The sequence below is a fragment of the Papilio xuthus genome, unplaced genomic scaffold, assembly GCF_000836235.2.
Source record: "Papilio xuthus unplaced genomic scaffold, Pxut_1.1 DF827597.1, whole genome shotgun sequence".
Taxonomy (NCBI): domain Eukaryota; kingdom Metazoa; phylum Arthropoda; class Insecta; order Lepidoptera; family Papilionidae; genus Papilio; species Papilio xuthus.
Window position 1 is genome coordinate 2,020,256 of NW_013531052.1, and position 21,381 is coordinate 2,041,636.

The window sequence follows — 21,381 nt, forward strand, 5'->3', positions numbered from 1 at the left end:
TACCGATGAAAAAAAAAACACAGAATAAAATCTTATAATTATTTTATTCTAAATTACAATATTTACTCATTACTAGATCAGTGAAAATTATATACAGTAAAATTAATTAGTCCACTCTAGTGACGATTTTAAAATAACCATGTATGCCCGTGTTCTTAAAATTATAAACACTCAATTATATTGATTAACATAGTACAGTACTAAAACTACATTTAAAATAGATTACGTAAATGTAAATATAAAAATTAAATTATTTAGTCCTACAGAAACTTTTAAAATGTAATGTAATTAAAAGTATAAAGTAAAGGCTGAAAGTTTAGATAACCAAAAGCTAAAACTTAACAATATTTCATTAAAAGCTACCATTTAAAATAGCAAAGTAAGAACTTAACTACAGTGTTGTTAACAAAACATACCCCTATTTTAAAAATAGTTATAGGCAGTAGACTGTAGTAACTTTTTATCACAGAGTTTTGACGATTTTCAATATTAAACTAAGTTTAGATAAGTATTTTTAATACAATAAAAACTTATAAAATAATAAGAAAGAAAATTAACGAAATATTTAAAAGTAATTTAACATATTTTAAACTTAAAATATTCACATCGATGAAGTCTCTGCGACAAAAATAATCAGATATTTAAAAATGTTGTTAATATATTATAACTAATAATGCCATTACTTTAATCTTATCTTAATCTTAACTCTTTTCTTTTAAATTAACCGATTATAAAAAATATCCTAAGCCATTGTCTTCCTTAATAACAGTTGAAGATTTTTTTATAACTAACAGATTTAGGCAACTTTCACGATAGCCTAACATCATCTTCCTTTAATCTCTTAACAACTTCAGGGGATAGTTCCTCTTCGTGGAACTTATAGCCGCACGAGATCATTTCTTTGGCAACTGCATAGTTATTTTTCAATGAATCCAACCAGATTGTGTAAGAGTAGTCTGGCCATACTCCGCCATACCTCTCCGGCAAGTGATCCGGATGGATGTGCTGGTGAAGAGATTTCACGTCGTACCCGTGGAAAAAAATCTTCGACCGCATTGTCGAGTTGAGCAATGGCTTGAACATGTTGTACATCTTGTCGAACAGCCATGAGTGGTTGATGATGTGGATGGCGTGCGTCGTTGCAGGGGAACAAGACTGGGAAAAATCACGGCAATTATACAAGGAAGCAATTTTCAGCTTAAACTTAACAGTAATAAAGGTATATTGTAATTAAACTTAATCTAATTGAAGTTTAAAAGTACAAGTACTTAAGGGCATAAACACTTTTATTTTGTTCATGTTTGTTTTCTGGAAATATCTTCAAGTATTCCCGCCTACGGATTTGTTAAATTCGGTAAGAATGGAACCTTTTCATCCGATATTACTTAAAGTATAGCCGCTTGGGTCGACATACGCTTCGACAAAGGTCAACAAACTGTCTTTTGTTGTCGCCTTTGTTTACTTGCACTGTTCTTTAATTATTCATAAGACATGATGGCAGTTTATTTGCAACTTTGTATCCCTTGCTCGTATTTTGATGTACGTCAGAGCTGTTTTATGGGAGTTTTATGAATTATGCATATAATAAATCACAGGGGTATATCTAGTTAGTCTGAAATGAAAAGGGCAGAGGATTATAAATGTCACTAACGCTATCTTATGACGTATGTACAGAATATATACTTTCTTACAATTGTCGCGAAAAGAAGTCACGTCTTTATAATTTTTAGTACAAAAAGCCGCGAGGTTGCTTTAATAGTATTCAATCTTACTAATATTATGAATGCGAATGTTTGGATGGATGGATGGATGAATGGTTGTTTTAAGATGTCTCGAGAACGCCTGGATGGATCTCACCAAAATTTTGCATAGATGTAGAACATTTTGGAACAGTTTGGAAGATCACATAGGCTACTAATTAGTTTTTTTAATGCCGCGCGGACATAGTCGCGGGTGACAACTAGTCTTACAATAACACGATCACACTTTTACTGTCTTATTTTTATTCAGATTAAGTGTTATTTTAATAATTTTAGGCAAAATGTACATAATTTTTTTTTCTAAATTTCTAAAAAAAAAACTGTTTACGCATCAGTTGATTACTGTAACCACATAAGCCATACAATATATCAAATAAATTCTGTATTTATAAGATCTTAAAGGATAAATTCTCCTTTATTTTAACTCACCACTAGTAGCCTGACAATCTTGTTAGCTATTGAGGGTGTGATCTGCCACGCTTGCTGCGTGCCGATATCTGCTAAGTCGAAGATCGCCAGACCACCCAGGATTTGGTTGCGTTGCTCCAGCATTCCTAGCTCCATAGCCAAGATAGTGGCTCTAAATAAGTCGTCTATTGGAACAGCTTTAGGATCCCAGCAGCCTATGTAGTATTATTGAATTTACATATTTGCAAATACAGCTAAGTTGAAACTGTAACTACAGAAAATGAAGTGATCGGAAGATAACTGACATTGAATACATTTTTACTTTGACCATTTTCTATTAGCAGACTTTTGGTTTTAAATTAAAGTTTTTAAAGGCATTTTTTGGTAATATCATGTGAGAACCGCGTATAATAGATATTAGGGATATATCTAACAGTGGACTAACACAGGCTGATTATGAAATGATTCTCCAAAGTATTGTATCGCAAAACTGAAGTTAACAAAAGTAAATATTTTATTGTCAGCGATCATAATATTTATAAATGAATTATTTTAACAGTGGTAGAGCCCGCTTTAACATCTTCGCACGAATTGCCCCGGCTCGAAATACCACGACCTCACAGAAGACAGGCGTGAAGTGGAAGCTATTCCGCGTTTCGTCTGATGAGTGTGCGTCCCGGAGGCCTAATTTAGTCCCCTTTCCCTTCCCACCCTTTTTATTATAAGGAAAGGATGGGAAGTGGAAGTGGACTTTCCGGATGAGAGGATGCACGGAAAGGGAAAATATTTTCTTTCTGTGCATCCTCTCCTCCGTCGATTAAAGGTAGGCAACGCATATGCAATTGCGTATGTCTATGGGCAACGGCCACTTCGTTATTTCAGCGATTTCAGGTGGCCGCTCGCACGTTTACCAACTTATGATATAAAAAAAAATCTTATGGTTGTTTACCAATTCTGTAGATAAGTAATCTTCGTCCATTCTGGTCGTGGTATGGAGGTACGGCGATGACGTTCGAGTCCCCTACGTGGCGAAGTTTCAATGGATACACATCTTCAAATAACTCTGAATTTTCCTGCTTGAAACGGTAATAATTCACCATCTGTACAAAATATAGATTATATTATATTAAAGGACGATCCCGAGTTTCATTCATTTGTAAACATATTATTAGTTATCTCAGTTTTCTAAGAGAGAATGAAAGAGACCATAATATGTATTTGCATAATTGAAATATACAAACGGTAAGAAATAGAGAAGAAGAAGAAGAATACTATTACCCCTGTCTGACTGTCTCGACTGCTAGCTTTATTATTTTATTTTAATAAAAATGTAAAATTTAATTAAATTACAAACCCTTATAACTTTTCTTCAATATTTCGTTATTAAAAGAAAAACAAACAATGACCTTTGAGATTATAAGGTTCCAATGAAATCGTAAACAATGCGCAATTTATATCACAAAGTTAACCGTAATTTTTAAAGGATTTTTTCTTATAAGTAAACAAAAACGATACAATAAAAGTTATTAAGTATAAATGCTACGTTAAAATATGGTAGTTTTGGCAACTTTTTAAAAGGAATAGACGTAAAGTCATCATCAACTCACTATACGTCCCCACCGAGTGACTCGGAGCCGATCCTAAGAAGGGTTGACTTCACACATATCTTTGAATTTCTTCCCAGATATGTGCAGGTTGCATCACGGTGTTTTCCTTTACCGTAGGAACGTCCGATAAATGTACATATGTAAATCCGAAATCGGAAAACACATTGTTACATGGCGGGATTCGAACCTTGAACATTTCAAGTCAAGTGATTCACCGCTGAGTCACCGACGCCAGAGGTGAAGTATTAAAAGAATATTAGAAGAAGTTTTATAAGAATTTAAATCAAAATTGTAAAATTTCCAGTTAAAGTATATGCATACCAGTCTGTGAGCTCTTTGTGGTATGAAATTTCTAGCTCGCAAAAATCTTATTAAAAACTCGTCGTCCATACGATGGGGGTCACACTCGCCACGTTCTGAAATAAAAAATACATTTGTTTAGATATAACATTTTCTGACAAAATTGACACGTATATTAAAATTTTATTAAAGTTATTTTGGTTACAAATATAAAAACAACCTCATGACGGAATTTCTCACATTCTCGAGTAATATTTTTTGCAATAAAACCTAACTAATTTAAGCGATCTTTTAAAGGGCAATAGTGTCATGAACTTTTCGATTTCTTAATACGACTTACGCCTACTAACTATAATAAAAAGATACACTTATTTTATGTGTTCTCAGTATTTTACTTATGAATACAAAGCTTTAGTCTTGCTTTATATGTATTTAATTTAGAAGAAAAATAAATTGAAATAAGTTATAATGAAACTGGAATTTTATCCATTAATTTATGATTGAATATGAATATTCAAAGTATAATTATGACAACTTTAAAGTATAGAGGTAACATAATTACTAAACTTAGTGTTATTTTATGAATATTGTCGTGCGAGTTTTCACTATTTTAAATTCGCGCACATGGGACGGATGGAACTCGGATGATAATTACTTCTCTAATATCCGCCTCACGGATTTCAGCTCTAGTGGTTTCATACGATATAGATTGGGTTATTGCCCTTTGAACTAGCTCTATTTTGAATAGTAAAGGGTTGTTCAAACTTTCTTCCTACTTTAGTATTCGAAAAACATTGATTTGACGCTAAACAAACCTCCTCTGAGCCTCCAAACTCCAAACATTTATGTTTTACTAGCACACGACATCGTCCAACGTGTAATGGTATCTATGCAGCCGTCTGGAAATACCTTATGACAAACATCAATCCTTCCATCTATCCATAGATGAAAACATTTATAACTAATACTTCAAGTTTACTTAAACTAATATTTTAAGTTTACTATTTGGTACTTTACTAACAATATGGCTACAAGTGTTCTGCATTACACATTACGTCGTGTGACGAAGTTACAAAATATTTCGATATACTTATAGCGAACAGGTAATCTTATATTGCTTAATTACAAATATTATTACGTAGTAGTTAGAATTAATTAATCAAATTCGTCACGTGTTTGTTGTTATCAAAGTACAGAGTTCAGGAAACTTCCACAGAGGTTAACGACAAGGAGGTTTATGTCTCCTTGATATTAACACGACGTTATGTTCCTCACCTGTTTAATTACATTCTGTTTAAAGCGACTGATGTAGCCAGCTGCCAAATTTATTTTAATTTGGTGAATATGTTAGGTGAAATCAATACACTGAATATTTTTGACCCGCGATTTATTAATAAAAATATATCGAGAAAATACTTAATATATGATTTCTGAAAAATAAAGTTGACTGTAAAACCAAATATTTCTAATCTAATTTTAATAGACAAAGGCAGTGATCATCAGTTGCTTGCAGTATTGTTCATCGGCTTCTAGTTTTCCTCTTAAAAAAAGGGAGATTTATCGTCTGACTCTGAGACCAAAATCTTCGTTTAAAACATATTGTTATTACTGTTTTGTCAAAGATAACAGGGATGACGATATCTTTTATACACAGTTTTTGGTTTGAGAAACCCACGGTTAGGCCGTCGTGGGATCGAAGAAGATTTGATTGAATTGAGGCAATACAATCTACATATAGAGTTGCCATATAGAAACAATAATAAGATGCCTTGGCACCGATTTTTAAACAACGATCGTAATCCTTTTTAGCTTAGATGGTCGGAACATGCGCCGTGTGTCACGAACTATAGCAATCTTAGCTCATTCAAACTATTGTATGAATGAAATGAATGAATGACAAACGTCAGAATAAATACATAAGTAAATACATTCAAAAGTTTCGTAATTAAGATTAGTTAGTTTATAATCTCATCTAATCTGATTTAATCGTGTTGTAGATATTAATGTTTGTTGATTGAATAGTACAGATAGCAGAGACTACTATGATGATAAAATTGTAAAAACTTAAAACTTTTGTAGATTAAAAACATAATAACATGTTTTTCATGTATAGAAAAATTACGTATATTTCCTCATTAACATATTTATACATATTTCAAACATATCGCAAAAAATGCTATAAAAAAATGTAAAATGGATACAGATGTAACAATTAGAAGAACATCTTCTACGTTACATAGTTTATGATATATGTATAGTAAAGTCTATATATAACCTGTTTCTAATTAAAGAAGCTGGGAAATTACAACGGTCATTGTCCTAATCAATTAACTTAACCCAACTTAGTGTCTTTTGTTTCAATTGAAATTCTTTTTCACAAATTAGATTGTTTTTTTAAATAAGCTTAATCAATTTGGATTTTTATTTTATAGAAGCTGAATAAATAGCTGCTTTAAAAATTAACGAAACGCCTATTGAACTAATCTTTATAAGAATCTTCCATATTCAAATCTCATCTTTCCCATATATCTATTTTTGCGCGAAATTGCGTGTGTGTTATAAAAAATGAAATATTTTTTAAATTGCACACACATTTGTAAAAAATTGATAAAAGATGAAGAATCTCCTTACCCGAATAATGTGTTATTTAAAATGCAATAACCGCGATTACATTAGTTAATATCGATGGCCTAAAGTATTTTTATTATAAAAAAAAATCACCATAAATGATGTCTCTGAGTTCGTAGATGGCCTGCAATCGCGTGCTGTCATCCTCGCCACAGTGTAGACGAGCGTGTTCCAGCAGCTGCTCTGCAGGCTCACCCAGCTCCAGCTCCACGCTGTAGTCCGGCGCTGGCATTTTCTGTACACAAGTTTAATACAAATAAGTATCGCAAAATTCACTAATTATGTATAAGGAAACCTCATTGGCGCAGTGGTTAAGAATGTTGACTGGTCTTGTTATCTACAGGTCCGAGTTCAATCTCTGCATGTATCATGGTTTTCATTTTAGAATACCATACGGATATGTTTTGAATCGGGTGAGAGTGTATCAATATATATTATTATCCCTTTCTCTTTCTAAAAAACAATGATAATACAATTGTCACTGCATTAGGGTTTCAAGGATACGATGAAGGAAAACATGATGATACATCCTGCAAATCTGTGAAGAAATCGAATGTTTTTAAAGTCAAGAATCCCGCACTGGGCTAGTGTTGACTAAGACCTAGTCACTCCAAACTCAGGATAGGCTCGAGCCCTTCGGCGGTGGACACGTGTATACGGGTTGAAGACAGATGCATATAAACATAACTAGACGCCTAGCCTTCATTCTTGACCTCCTGTCTCCTGAAGATTATTTCAAGGTTATTTGAATTAATTACTAGTTTCTGCTTAACTGTGCTAACAAGCAACTAAGGGCCAAAAAGTTCAAGGCCGAAATGATTAAAATTCTTATAGGTATCGTGGTAATTTAATTCCAATTATTTTTTTACATACTATAATTAAAGTACATAAAATAATTTAAATTTCTAGTCAAAAACTATTAGGTTAATTTCTCTCTAATATTTATCTAAGTTTACAACCCAATTTTATTTAAGTACGATCTTAATAAATTTTATTTAAACGTCAGAATTCTATTATCTTTATAATTTAAAAAAAAGAACGGTTTAAAAATACACAAGATAAGGTATGATATTACACAATTACTTGCTCACTAATTTTTACGCAATATTTTATATGGACTGATAAAAATACATCGCAATTTTCCTTCTTATGTAATAATTTCTTGACTCCATATGCAAAATTAAGAAACAATACAAATTGTTTTAAGATAATAGAAACTCAGATCGAAGATCAAATGCCTACGGGCCTATTTCAATGATGCAATGACATTTTAAAAAGTTTCTTAAATAATATCTAAAGATATTTCTTACATACAAGGTTTTTTATAAATTCGTTTTTTTTTGTGTCAAGCAAGAACGCATTAATATAATAAAATTTTACGATTCCATATGAAAACATTTAAATGTTTCGTCGTAATTGACAAGACAAATAATATATGACAAATGTATATGTTACATTAAAGGTCAAAAGTACGGTGAATAATATTTCCGTTGTAGAGATACCTACAAACATCCATCCATCCAAACATTCGCAGTTATAACGTAAGTTGTAAGTAATATAGCTACTTGTGTATTAGTTATTTTCAAGGGCTCGCTTAGGGAAGTTATCAGTGCTATATCGGCGGGGGAAAGCAAGTGAAATGCAGTTAGAACGGTTGTTAGTAACTTGCTGGTTCAGTATACAGACTAGTCACGATATCAACAAAACTTTCGTATGTTGGCAGTACCTTTTTGAAATGATTAGAGGTTTTATATAGCAGTCTAAGGTAAAATAAGTGCAGGAGACGGGCTTAGGCTAGAAAACGGAACCTTATGACTTTCTCTTTACGGATTTGGTTATAGTTGAGTTTTTTGCTGATGTATAAATCCAATATCGTCAACTTTTATAACTTTACGTGGTAATTTCTACAATTAAGTTTTTAGTCACGAAACACGAAAACAGGGAAAGTTTTATGGAAGCGGATTGTAACTCCCTGCATCCTGTTAAATTTTGCAGATTTAACTAGCAAAATAATTAGGGCGAGCCTAAACAAAACTATAATAACACACAAAGTTATCAGTTTTGTTTTACACTTCACTATGACAAGAATCATTCAGATTTTAGCTTTGGCACTGTAATTTTATTCCTAGTTAGTTATCTAGCGTAAAATCCTATTTTATACCAAAAAAAATCTATTATCAATGACATTCAAGTTCGTTCTCAGCCATTAATTTAATTGTCTTTTACAAGTACATCAGATATCCAAACAAAGCGTAATTTAGTAGTCGCGAAATTCATACAACAAAAATATTGACATTATCATGTGTCGTAATTAGTATCCTATAAAACACAATAGCATTACTAAATATAAGTATTCTGTTGCGATACGACACGTTATAGTTCGGTCTTTGTTCGTTTTGAATTAATAACACACTCTACATGAACTGTTGATGTTGTATGCAATAACAAAATTCTCAGATTTTCTCGTGTATCATGTCATTGTTGTACTGGGTAAACTTTGAAGTACTAAAAATAATAATTACACATTGTTTTCTATTAAAAAATGTACTGAAATCTTTATAAGCACAGTTTCTCGACGGACAGTATTAATTATAATTTTAAATGATGATGGAACGGAATAAAAAAAATCACGGTGACGCCAGTCGATGATCTAGACTAGGTCCTTCTAATAGATCTAGTCGCACCTTCGATAGCTCTGTTGGTAGAGCGGTGGACTGTAGAAGAATTGATGCTGTTATCCATAGGTCGCTGGTTCAAATCCGGCTCGAACGAGTTATATTTTTCCCTTCGAAAAGGGGGGGGGGGCAGCTACCATTAATATGCCTTGATTGGGAATAGTTTTTTTTAATGTATAATAATTTACATTTTTTTAATCTCTAGGAAGGGGAGGGGGCCTGCCCTTGCCAATTTTTCCTGGTGACGTCAGCGTAACTGATTAAAAAGATCTATAATAAATATCTACTTTTTATGTAATTAATGATATAATTGTATCCATATCATACTTTATAAAACATGAAACATATATTTGTGTCGACCTATGTCCAGTCGAGTCCTCAAAAGGTGGTTCGCCTTGGCTCGGAGTCGCAATAAACAGGCAGGAATTTGATAAGGTCACAGTCAAACTCCAATAGGCTTATGTTTATCGTTCTCCTAGTATTATAAATTAAGCTAAATGCTAACAAGTAGACTATATAAGCCTACAAAATGGAGTGTGTCTTGAATGAACAATGCATATAGTACAATAATTTTTATGTAAGATTTTTTTTATATAAAATAAGGTGGCAAACGAAAGAGCCAGGTGCATCGATAAGATTAGTATTTGGCCACTGACTATATATTTTCAATGGATGATTGCAGATTCATTGGCTACCTTTAATAAGAGAGGATGTAGATACAAACAACATTTTCTTTTCCTACATATTCTTACCTACAAATGATTGGATTTGTTTAATTAATCACGATGATAAAACAAAAACTTTAAAATTAATGGATAATAAATTATCATATAAAAATCAATAGCACCAACATTAATTCGAGTACTAATTAAAATTTAAATGACATACAACAACGGAGATACGTTGTCAAAGTTTTGATAAAAAAATAAAATTTGGTAACACGATAACCTCGCAAGTAAATCAACTTCTATAATAACTAGGTCAAATTAAATAAATCTGATATGTATTAACCTAATTATTCAAAAAATACTCGTACTACGCTTATATAAAAAGTCAAATATAACTTTACTTTTTTTGAAAAAAAAATTATGGAATATAATGACGAAAAGTTAGAAGAAAGTGACTACCGAATTAATGAAAGACATAAAAGAAACAATATAACTAATATTAAAAGAAGAAACTACAACGTAGGTGCTTTCAAGAGTAACGTGAATACGTATTTATAAAGCTTACGCTTACCATCCTTTGATGACATAGCCACAAACCAACTGGTTTTATGGTCAAGCACTAGTTTATTCAATAAAAAGAGCTAGGAAAAGATTCTTTAATTTATTTCGATTTAAATTCAGATGCAGAACTGATTTTAAAATTTAGAGCAAGTAACTAGATTATTTTTAAACTAAGCTGAATTTGATGTGAATATATCAAAGGTCCCTAAACGCGGCCTAAGAGTTAGTTGAAAGTCATCCCGGAGTAGATGGGTACAGAAAAATCACACAACATTACGAAGAGGGTTGGATTGATAAAATGAAATATCACGTGTCTATAATCTTCTGACTGAAATATTACCAAATACTTTACACAACAATATATATATAGTGTAAAGACGATACTAGCTTACAAACCATTGGCCTTTGCATTGTCATTTGCGAATAAAAAATGTATTTTAATGTTTAAAATTTAAATTAAATCATTTTATGTTAAATTTTAAGATTAAATATTTAAAAAATAATGCAACTCCAACAAGAGAATGCATTATATAAATGGGTTATAAGATTAAAATTTAATTAATATTAGAAAGTTCATATTTTATTCAACAGATTTGGTTATTTTTTTTTTTAAGAAGATTTATGTTATGGGCGATCAGAATAAATACTATTGCACATGTTGAAATAACGATTTAAAAATCATTATAAAACTAATTCTGTAAAAAAAATAATTAAAAATAATAATAGAAGATTAATGTTATAGGCGATCATAATAAATATTATTGCCCGTTTTTAAATAACGATTACAAATTCTTTATAAAACGAAATTCGAATAAAAAAATATTTATTCGGATATTAAAAATGCAGCGATGAAAATTGTTTAAAAAATACTGGCCACCAATATAATATGAAACACAATTAAATGTTTTTTTTTCTGATTTTATATCAGAAAAAAACAACAATATATTTTTTTCTGATATAAAATCATATCAAATATATTGTAATAATAGAGGAAAACCTCATAATTTGCCAAAAGTTCTCTGAATATTTCGTATTTAATTTATGTGAGAATAAACTAAACGATTTTATTTTTGAATCTTTAAACGATTATTGTATGATTTTGTCTGTGAAAAATATTTTTATATCTTACGCGTAGAACTGTAGACCTTAGGAATATCCGCAGTATGGTAATTTGAATTTACGAATCTTAAACAAGTTTAGGTGCACTGAGATCACAGACACGGATATTTACAATATCAAGAGGCATTTAATCCGACACAAGGTATAACAAGTTTCCTTAACACCTTTTAGTTTTAACTTCTTTGCTGCTATTTTTATTTTATACAGACAATGTAACACGCTCAAAATGGACTTTTGGCCTTCAATTCCTGCTTCCTTAATTGTATGGTAAATGGCATTAAAAGATGTAAACAACTATAGCAATTTAAGTTAAAAAAATATTTGCTAGTAGCGCCATAATTTAACTGGAAGACAAATTGTATACTTCGCCAAGGAGAAATCTTTAGTACGTCGTGCGACTCTTGATAGATTAAAATTCTAGTCTAAAATCTCTGCAAAAATTGTATTTATCATTAGACCCAGACTCCATCTGCGTGGAATTAAAAAATATGTAATTAGTAGCCTGTGTTCTTCCAGAATATATTTTACTTCTATTCATTTTCTTCTAGCTGACATCCATCTTTCCATCAAAATTTTGTTTAAAAGGATGCGTCATTGTTGACATTAAAATTAACAGCTGAGTTGTCCTTCAATCGCTAGTTCTACTTCCTCGATAACTTTACAAATATTATCTTTGGAATAAATATGAAACGAACGTTATATAACTTTTGACTATTCTATTATATTAAGTAAAATTTTGGGTTTAATACTTTAACCCTATTTTCTGCCTTACTGATGGTTTATTTCAAGATTCATGCAGATTATTATCAACGTCTTTAAAGCTAACAAACTTTAGATATCTCGCTAGAACTAGGATAGGCCTTTAACTTCGTTAGAACTAGAAAACTAACTAATGTTTTGAATAAACTTTATAATTTGCAGACAAAACTTTATAGACAAAAACTCGCTTAATCTCTTAAGATTTTATAATAAAGGTAGTTTGCCCTATTTAAGAATCATTAAGTTTATAAATGTGTTTCAACTATATTAGGTAAAATAACTATTAAAAATAACCGAAGTGCTTATACATAATTTGATAGTGGATGAGGCGTGAGGAATGTCAGGGGCATGCCCAATAGGAAACCGTAGTCTCTGCCTATCACTAAGGCTTAAGGGCATGAGTATGTTGTTAACTATAGTTACAATACTTCGTTCACCGATTACCTACATATGTTTTGTTTTGTCAAAGTTTTTCGATCTATACATTTCTAGCTTATTAACATCGCTTGCGTAATATTACGAACGCCTGGTCAATTGTTAGTCACTGTAATGTGTATAATACTATTAACACAATGTATGTAATACATTACTGTTATGATATTTTACGATGCGTTTTAACATATTAGCAATTTTTTTGCGTCTAACATAAATCTTACTTATATTATAAATGCGAAAATTTAGATGGATGGATCAGATAACAGATCTCATGAAATTAAGCATACGAACATAGTCAGGAAGAAGACAAAGGCTACTTACTAATTATGTTTTTTTTAATTCCGCGCGGACGGAGTTGCGTGCGACAGCTAGCATACCTATAAACTATGCAGATTGATATTATTGAAGGCCGCTCTAAAATTATAAATGGGCATAACTCACATATAAAATAAGCAAATCAAATTATGTCCGTGGTTCTGTCTGCAAGCTCAGATGTTGCCTGAGACGTCATGGAACTGCGACATTGACCTTCTCGTGTGCCCAAGGCCAAGGTCTACCTGGCTTTGGAGTAACTAAGAAACTATAAATAAATATGTATGTTATATAGGTATGAACGTATTGTACAAATTGAAAAACATTGTAAGCTTATAATTGTAAGTTTTAATGTATACGCATTGTTTGCGGACTGTTCGAAGTAAAGCGAGGCGTCAAGGTCAACTGCGCGGGCGCAGCTCGTAGGCCGGGTGCACCGGCAAAAAAAAACATAAGTTTATTTTCAGCAAAATCAATACAACCCTGACTCACAAGTTCTCGTATACAAAGTAAACTTGCATTATACTGCACTAACGAAGGTTATAACGAATAATTTTATTACGCATATTCATATTACATTGTTACAAAGATTTCTTGTTTTATTTTATTTAGTATTTAAACTGCCTTAGTCCCAAAATAACAACTCAATTCAACCAATTTTTTTCCTCGTTGCGTCGATGAAAATAAAATTACTAGGCTGATATTAAAAATTCTTTTACGAAAAAAAAAGCTCTATAAACATCGTAACCTTGGCTATATTTTTAACAAACTATTGGTTTTACAAGCAGTTTATACTTTAGGACAAAATAAGTCACGTCGATAGCATAAACATTAAAAATTTATTTTATGGTTTTGAAAAAAAGTTATCCAAAATATTATTTCTGTTGTTTTACATGACCACATGATCACAGATGACCATATAAAGAGTTAGTTTTAGTTAGTAGTTAAGTATTAGTTTGTATTACTCATTTTATTCTGTCCTCGCCATTGAAATCTAAAAGTCTTCCGATAGCCTTCACCTAACGAAACTTAAATCTTTGGTACGCACCTAGTTTTAAGCCGACTTCGAAAAGAAGAAGTTATGAATTCGTCTGTATGTTCATTTTTTATGTATGTTATCGCGTTACTCCGCCCCTGGTGCTCCAATTTTGAAATTTTTGATCGAAAGGTTTTGCTTGCAGGTGCGCCCCATCTTTTTTATTAATTTTTATAAATGTCTATAATACGGCAAACCAATAACCGCATTCACATTAAATTACGTCCAAGAACCACAATTTACCGATAAAATTATTAACGATAATCTATAGATCGTGACATTGTATGTACTAACATAATTGAGAACATATATTAGGTACTGAGAAATCTATAAATCATATATTTCTGTTCACAATAAAACACACATCAAAGTTATGCACTTTGAAGTACAATACTATGATTTAGTAATTGCCAAAGTTGCCTTGGTAGGCCGCCTAATGTCCACTGGAACAGCAGACAAACAATTTAAGAGTTCAACAGACGAAGAAGTAGTAAACGATTCTTGGAAACCAGTGTAATTTTGAACTTATCTACGAGAAAAAAGTTTGAGAATCAGTGTTCAAATTCATTGACGATTGCGTAATGAATTAAGCATTGATCTAGTAATGTTAGAGGTTTAAAGTCTTGGGTTCGATACCTGACATGTGTATGTGTTTTTCGAATTGCACATCTGATGTTCTAACATTGAAGGCTAACATTGAGGCGAAGCCTACAGATCTGCAAAAAAATTCAAAAATGCAACTGAAGTTAACTGCTGAAACAGCGTAGTTGACCTAGGCCTAATTTCCACACATTTAGGGAAGACTCAAGCTCTGTGGCGTGGTCATGTAATATAGGTAAACTATTAAAAAAGCGAGAACTTAGTTGCACACCTAATAAATTACATTTTAAATTATTTTAAAAAACTATAATTTCAATCACTATCAAATTCAGCTATATACCTTTTATTGGTCAGAAAATTCCAAAGAATATCATACTATTTAAAATGCTACATTAAGGCAACAAAGTAAGTACCTCCAGTTAATCGTTAACTAAGTAAACAAGTGAACAAGCAATTAATAATTGAATATAACCTAACAGGTGCACATAATTATGTAGTAATTAAGTTCTAGAATAACTTACATTGAATATAACCATTACTTGTTGAAGTAAAGACTGAAGTTTACATTAAGGTATATACATTTAGGTATAAATATATAACTCGCTTATAAACTAAACTACAGTATATAAACTTGATTATAAAACATAGCTTCCTTCGTATATAACGCATAATAATCAATGAATAGTTTTTCATAAACTTTTTATTAATATTTATCAACATAGTACAGTAAAAGTTTCTCACAATTGGCATGCAATAAAATTTAAATATCGCTTCCTGAATTTCTTTGGAAGCTTTGTTAGTTGATTATACAACACAAGATTCATTTGTTCCCGTCACGGAGTAGCCATTTTATAAATTCTACAGTGTCTTTGTAACATCAAAAAACGTCTACAGTCTAATGGTTAAAAGTATAGATTACTTAGTATGTGGTTGGAGGTACGAATCCTGCGATTCGACTGTTGTAAACAATATCCTAGCACAAACATAGAGCTTAATTGGTACCATTTATATTAGTAAATTAACAAAAATCTTCTAACTTTTTAATATAAAAACCATTCGGTCATATACTGATAAGTCAACACAGCTTTTGTTTAGAAGAAGTCTTACTAAAACAATAATGGGAATGTTTGGATAGATGTTTGTTATTTTCTTACTCTAACCGTTTGTTCCTGACACCAAAATCTACGTGTAAAATATATCGTCATCCTTGTCTTTCTTCTTTAAAAAAACAGAGATATCCACATTTTTTAAACGGGAATTTTGCTCTCTGAATACATGGTAAGACGGACGAACGGATTTGGAATTAAATTGTAACATATGTAGATAAATAACTCTAAAACAGGAACGATCTGGATTATCGAAACGAAGTTCACGGTCTAGAATATAGCGTAGGTCTTAATTTTCTATCCCGGAACATACGTGTGTGAAAAAGTAAATGTTTGCACAAGTTTGTGCGAATTTAAAATAATTGTGAAAAATAATGAAATCCCAATTACTGTAATAAAATATTAAAATATATAATTACACTGTGATTATATATAGATAAAATCTGAGAAGCAAGCACATAATTAACATAAAAAAGAAATTCTTTTAAAAATTTATAATATATTATCGCCTGAAATACAAACACATATCCTTATAAGTTTGCGGTTATTGTAGCAAGCTTTTATTCACGAAACATAGGTTCGATTTTCAATAGAAAATAATAATATATGTAATTGAATTAATATCAACCTACTATTTATAGACTAAGTTTTTTTTTCTCATTTGTAACTTTGTTTTGTATAGTCACTATTTTTTATCACTATCAAATTAAATTTTTCCAGGATAAAATTTGTGTCTAAAACAGGTTAGACATAAAAAATCTGTACCTTGTAAATTCATTAACTATTATTTTTTTATTCGTTTATTTAATTATATTTTAATAAGACAATAATTAATGAAACTCACCCTTAAAACGCTAACAAAGGAAATGAACGAAAAGTGCGCGCGCGTTCGTGTCTGCGCCGCGGAGTGAACTGCGCGTGCGACTCGCGACTTTGGCACACTGACTTCACTAACCTATCTGGTTCCCATATCATCGATGTACGCAAATTATATGTACCACGCGTGACCGATACATAAACCCTGCGACATGTAAGCGTCCATTCATCTTTATTTACTCAAATTTCAATGGATTTTTAATAAATAAATAACAAGTCGGATATAGATACTACTTGATTTTATGTAATTTGTGTTGGTTCAATGTATGACTCATTATTTATAACTGAGATCAATCGAAAATAATCCACTTTTGATTTGATTATTGTAATTTTATTATTAAATTAATTTTGTTTAATAGTAATTTGAAACAATTACGTTAGATATTTTATCATTATTCCTTACTTTTAATTCACATTAAAGACAAAAAAAAACTTAAATTGTTATAATTTAAGGTTTTTTTTTTAATCGATACAACTATAGATTTACTACGGATGACATAAGAATTGCGTGTTACGTTTTTATACAAAGCAAGGTTAAAATAGTTCTATGACCTCTGAGTTATTACGTTTTGACCTTTGCCTTGTATCAGTGTATCACGCGAAAATATCAAATCTCATAAAAGTTGAACTGGATATGTGTTAAATAACATGATACAATAACCGAGTGGGTAGATTCCCTTCAAATATCACTCGGATCAAATTACAAAAGCTTCAATGACTGTGTGTTCTCGGTGACTAAACACTGGTATAAAACATCATGACATCACTCTCACGCCCTTTACAAAAAACAGAGATAGCAATATGTTTAATAACAATTGTCATGGCGGTGGAATTTTACGGTCACACTTTCATAATTCAAAACAAAAAATTGTTTCCTTTACTTGTCATACAAAACGACATAACTGTATTTTCATAAAAAAACATGTCATATCTCTCCTTGTTTTTCAAAAAGCTGAGATAAAAAAAATTAACTAGGTGTTTTAGCAGTGGCATCCAACGTGTGAGATGCTGCCAGCAACATTCCATTCTTCTCTTAATACTATTTTTATCTATTCAAACAATAAGCCACGAAGTAATAAAATTGCCTTCCTTAAAAGTATCGATGTAATCTTTTCCATACACAAATACACTAAAGAAGGGCTTAAATAATTGAATACTTCAAACTTAAATAAAACTGTAAGACAAATACAGCCTAACAATAGGAACTTGCACACACGTGTTCAAGACCTATGATTATTTATTGCTCTACTAGCAGTCGCCCGCGATTCCGTCTACGCAGAATTAAAGTAAAAAACTTAATTAGTAACCTATGTTCTTCCAGACTATGTTCTATATGCCAAATTACGTCGAGATCCGTTCAGCTGTTCTAGAGTTATCTTCAAATAAACATTCATTCAAACATTCGCATTTATGATATTAGAAGATTAGCTATTGATTAACAACAACTAAAGTAGATTAATTGATAAATAATAACATGTTAGCTGTCGAACACGAGCAACCTTTAAACAATTATAGGATGTTACTGAACTAATTGTATTACGATCTTGACCGGTACCAGTCACGTTACAATTAGTGTTATGCCACACTTCAAATATATTTGTGCACAATCGAAACATACACAAAAACATGATGTCATCTTACTCTAAATAAAGAGACAGATATATTAAACAGATTTTCTATTGTACTGGCATACGGAACTCAATGTATAATATTTAATATAGCTGTCATCCCAGAATCTGACCGCGCTGAATAATAAAAAAAACTTATTAAGCAGCTTATGCGTTCTTCCAGACTACTATTCTACATCTATGCCAAATTCCATTGAGCCGTTGCGGAGATACCTTCAAACTAATATATATACATCCATCCATCTAAACTTTCTCATCTATAAGCGAAATTAATAAAGAATAATTAGTTGCCTATTTGTTTTTCCAGACCATGCTGTACCTCTATGCTATATTTTATTCAGATACATGCAGCTGTTTTGGAGATATACCTTCAAACAAACATTCATCCATCAATCTAAAATGCTTTTATATTAGTAAGACATGTAAGATTTGACTAAACTGCGTCAAAAGAAACATTATACATAGCTTTACTATTTATTTTGACGCAGGCGAGTTTACAATTCATATCTCTTGAAATTGCTACTGAGTACATCTGCACCAAATCAAGGCAATTACTTTTCAATAGGAAGTAAAATTAAAATCATATCTATAGTGTTAAAATCATGATTTTCGACAAAATTTTAATTAAGCTTGTACATCAAAGAACATAGAAAGGTTGCAGTTATATATTTATTACTTTTTGTGCTACATAAATAATTGCCGTGCATAATTTAAAGTATCTCTTTGGTTTTATTAAAGTTAATCTAACTATTGAGCAATGCATTGCAAGATTTCATCAAAGTAATATAATTTTAATGTTAAAAAAAAACTTCATCAAGTTAATTCTCAATAAGAATTCAATGACAATAGAAGACGAACAGACCAATCTTGGTATTTATTATTTATAGCTTATTAAAGATAATAAAATCATCAATCTTACTATACACGAGCTATTAAATAAGCCATTTGAATATTTATCACATATATTCGACTGAAAACTTAAACGTTACAGACATCATACAAGGTAGATAATAAAGAATTTTTATTGCACACTTAATTATTACAACAATTTTGCCTTGACTCATTTACTAGGATATCATATTTAAAATACAGGCTGTTTAAAATTATGAACACCGTATAATACTCTTCAGAAATTAAAAAAAAATATTAAGAATAAAGAATATGTACTAAAAAGAGTACCGACCAAAAGTCTGCAGATGTCGTTTTTTGTAAATAAAAATAATAAGTTATAGCAAAACATATTTACTGAACTGTGGTGACATTAAAATTAACCTTTTGCTCACTATTATTGGTCAGTACCAATCTTGAAATTACCTTTAAAATGTAAGCTCACCAACCTCACATTGTTCAAGAACAAATTAATATTTTTGCATTCATATTTAAACGAGCTATCGCCCGCGACTTCGTCCGCGCGGTGTTAAAAACAAACTTAATTAGTAACCTATGTATTTTTCCAGACTATGTTCTACATCTATGCTTTTTAGCAATATCCGTGCAGTCCATCTGAAGATACCTTCAAGCACATCCATCCATTCATCCATACATCCAGACATTCGCATTTATAATATTTGTAAGATGTAACTATGTTATTTCAAAGCTCATTAGTTACATTTTAAGTGATATTTAAAATCATTTTAATTAACTCTGTTGCAAGACGCACACAATATTGATGCGTTAATGTTTTCCACGAATACAGAGTAGTACACAAGTATTTTTACCTGAACTTTTTTTCTGTTTTAATTAACAATTATTTAATTATTATAAACAATATCGCGAGTAAGCCAAGGTGAGGCAGATAGGTGGTATTAGGTTAACTAACCTTGAGTTTCTGACTCCAAAATCTCCGTTTGAAACATATTGTTTTCTCTGTGTTACCAAAGATAAAGACAGGGATGGCGATATGTTTTATACAGCGATTTTGATGTCAGAAATCCACGGTTACAGTGTTATATTAAAAAAAGTTGTAATATAATAAAATTTACGTAACTTAGCCATAGCTTAATAATTACTTTACCTTAGAGCTTAGTTAAAGTTTGTTTACAGGATTCCTTTTATAGTAAATAATATATAAATGTATAACATATTTAATGACGACAAAGCCTTATTAATTCTTATATTTTTACGTAATCAAAACAAAAAGAAAATGAAAAGATCTTTCAAAGATATTTTTCACTTTTTTGATTACAATTTACATTTACATATTCTTATAACATCTTTCTTGTTAAATACGAATTAAAAAACTGGGTTAATTTAATATAGCTGCTATAAAAATTTATAATTAATAAATGCAGTTTCTGTTTCCTTTAAAATCACTTTTGTAAGACACGAACCTTGTTCTGACTACAGAGCCCAATGTCAAAATCGCTGCAAAAGTAGTTATAAAACTGCGTAAAATGTACTTTAACGAGTTTATGCTCATTACTTCGTCTGTGTGGAATTAAAAAAAAACTTAGTAAGTAGCCTATGAGCTATTCCAGACAGTAATTTATTACAGCTCCCCCATTTCTCCCGACTTGGCGCATGGCGGCGGGTGCTCCCCCCCCCCCGCCATCCCGTCAATGATGAAAGGGGTGCCAGCGTGGTTAACTATTGCCTTGTTACCCCTAACTTAGGGTAGGATCCGAGCCCCTCAGTGTTGATGTATAGTAAGTTTGTGATATGCAAAAATACCACAATATGAATCTACTTAGGCGCACCAATATTAAAGAGACGGAAAGACGATAGGAAAATCATAATCTCTGCCTACCCACTGTAAAGGATTAAGAGCAAGATCGTGTATTTATATAAATTAACAAGACAGCGCCATGTTGTAACAAATAAAGAAACTAAAATGAGTTTTGAAGATTCTCGTGCTGCGTTGATTTATGCTATTCGCCACTAGATGGCAGTATTTAAAAAAATAA

General features: G+C 31.2%; 1 protein-coding gene and 1 non-coding gene across 2 annotated transcripts; one reads left to right on the top strand and one right to left on the bottom strand.

Annotated features, from left to right (window-relative positions):
• Positions 1-714: 714 nt before the first annotated feature.
• LOC106118396 (alpha-tocopherol transfer protein) lies at positions 715-16,919 on the bottom strand. The gene is made up of 6 exons (XM_013313063.1): positions 16,819-16,919; positions 6,797-6,938; positions 4,097-4,191; positions 3,118-3,268; positions 2,190-2,383; positions 715-1,155 (listed from the first exon to the last, which is right to left on the bottom strand). The coding sequence occupies exons 2-6, from the start codon at positions 6,933-6,935 to the stop codon at positions 808-810; spliced, it is 927 nt and encodes a 308-aa protein (XP_013168517.1). The 5' UTR covers positions 6,936-6,938; positions 16,819-16,919; the 3' UTR covers positions 715-807.
• On the top strand, positions 9,387-9,475 carry TRNAY-GUA (transfer RNA tyrosine (anticodon GUA)). The gene is given in 2 exon segments: positions 9,387-9,423; positions 9,440-9,475. It is a non-coding gene; the product is annotated as a tRNA-Tyr (tRNA).
• Positions 16,920-21,381: the final 4,462 nt, after the last annotated feature.

Bases quoted from the DNA above. Each gene is read 5' to 3' on its own strand.
- LOC106118396 (XM_013313063.1), bottom strand. From the start codon at position 6,935: ATGCCAGCGCCGGACTACAGCGTGGAGCTGGAGCTGGGTGAGCCTGCA. The intron at 4,192-6,796 runs GTGATTTTTTTT...TTTTTATTTCAG, and splicing joins ACTCAGAGACATCATTTATG to AACGTGGCGAGTGTGACCCC. The intron at 3,269-4,096 runs GTATGCATATAC...TATTTTGTACAG, and splicing joins CACAAAGAGCTCACAGACTG to ATGGTGAATTATTACCGTTT.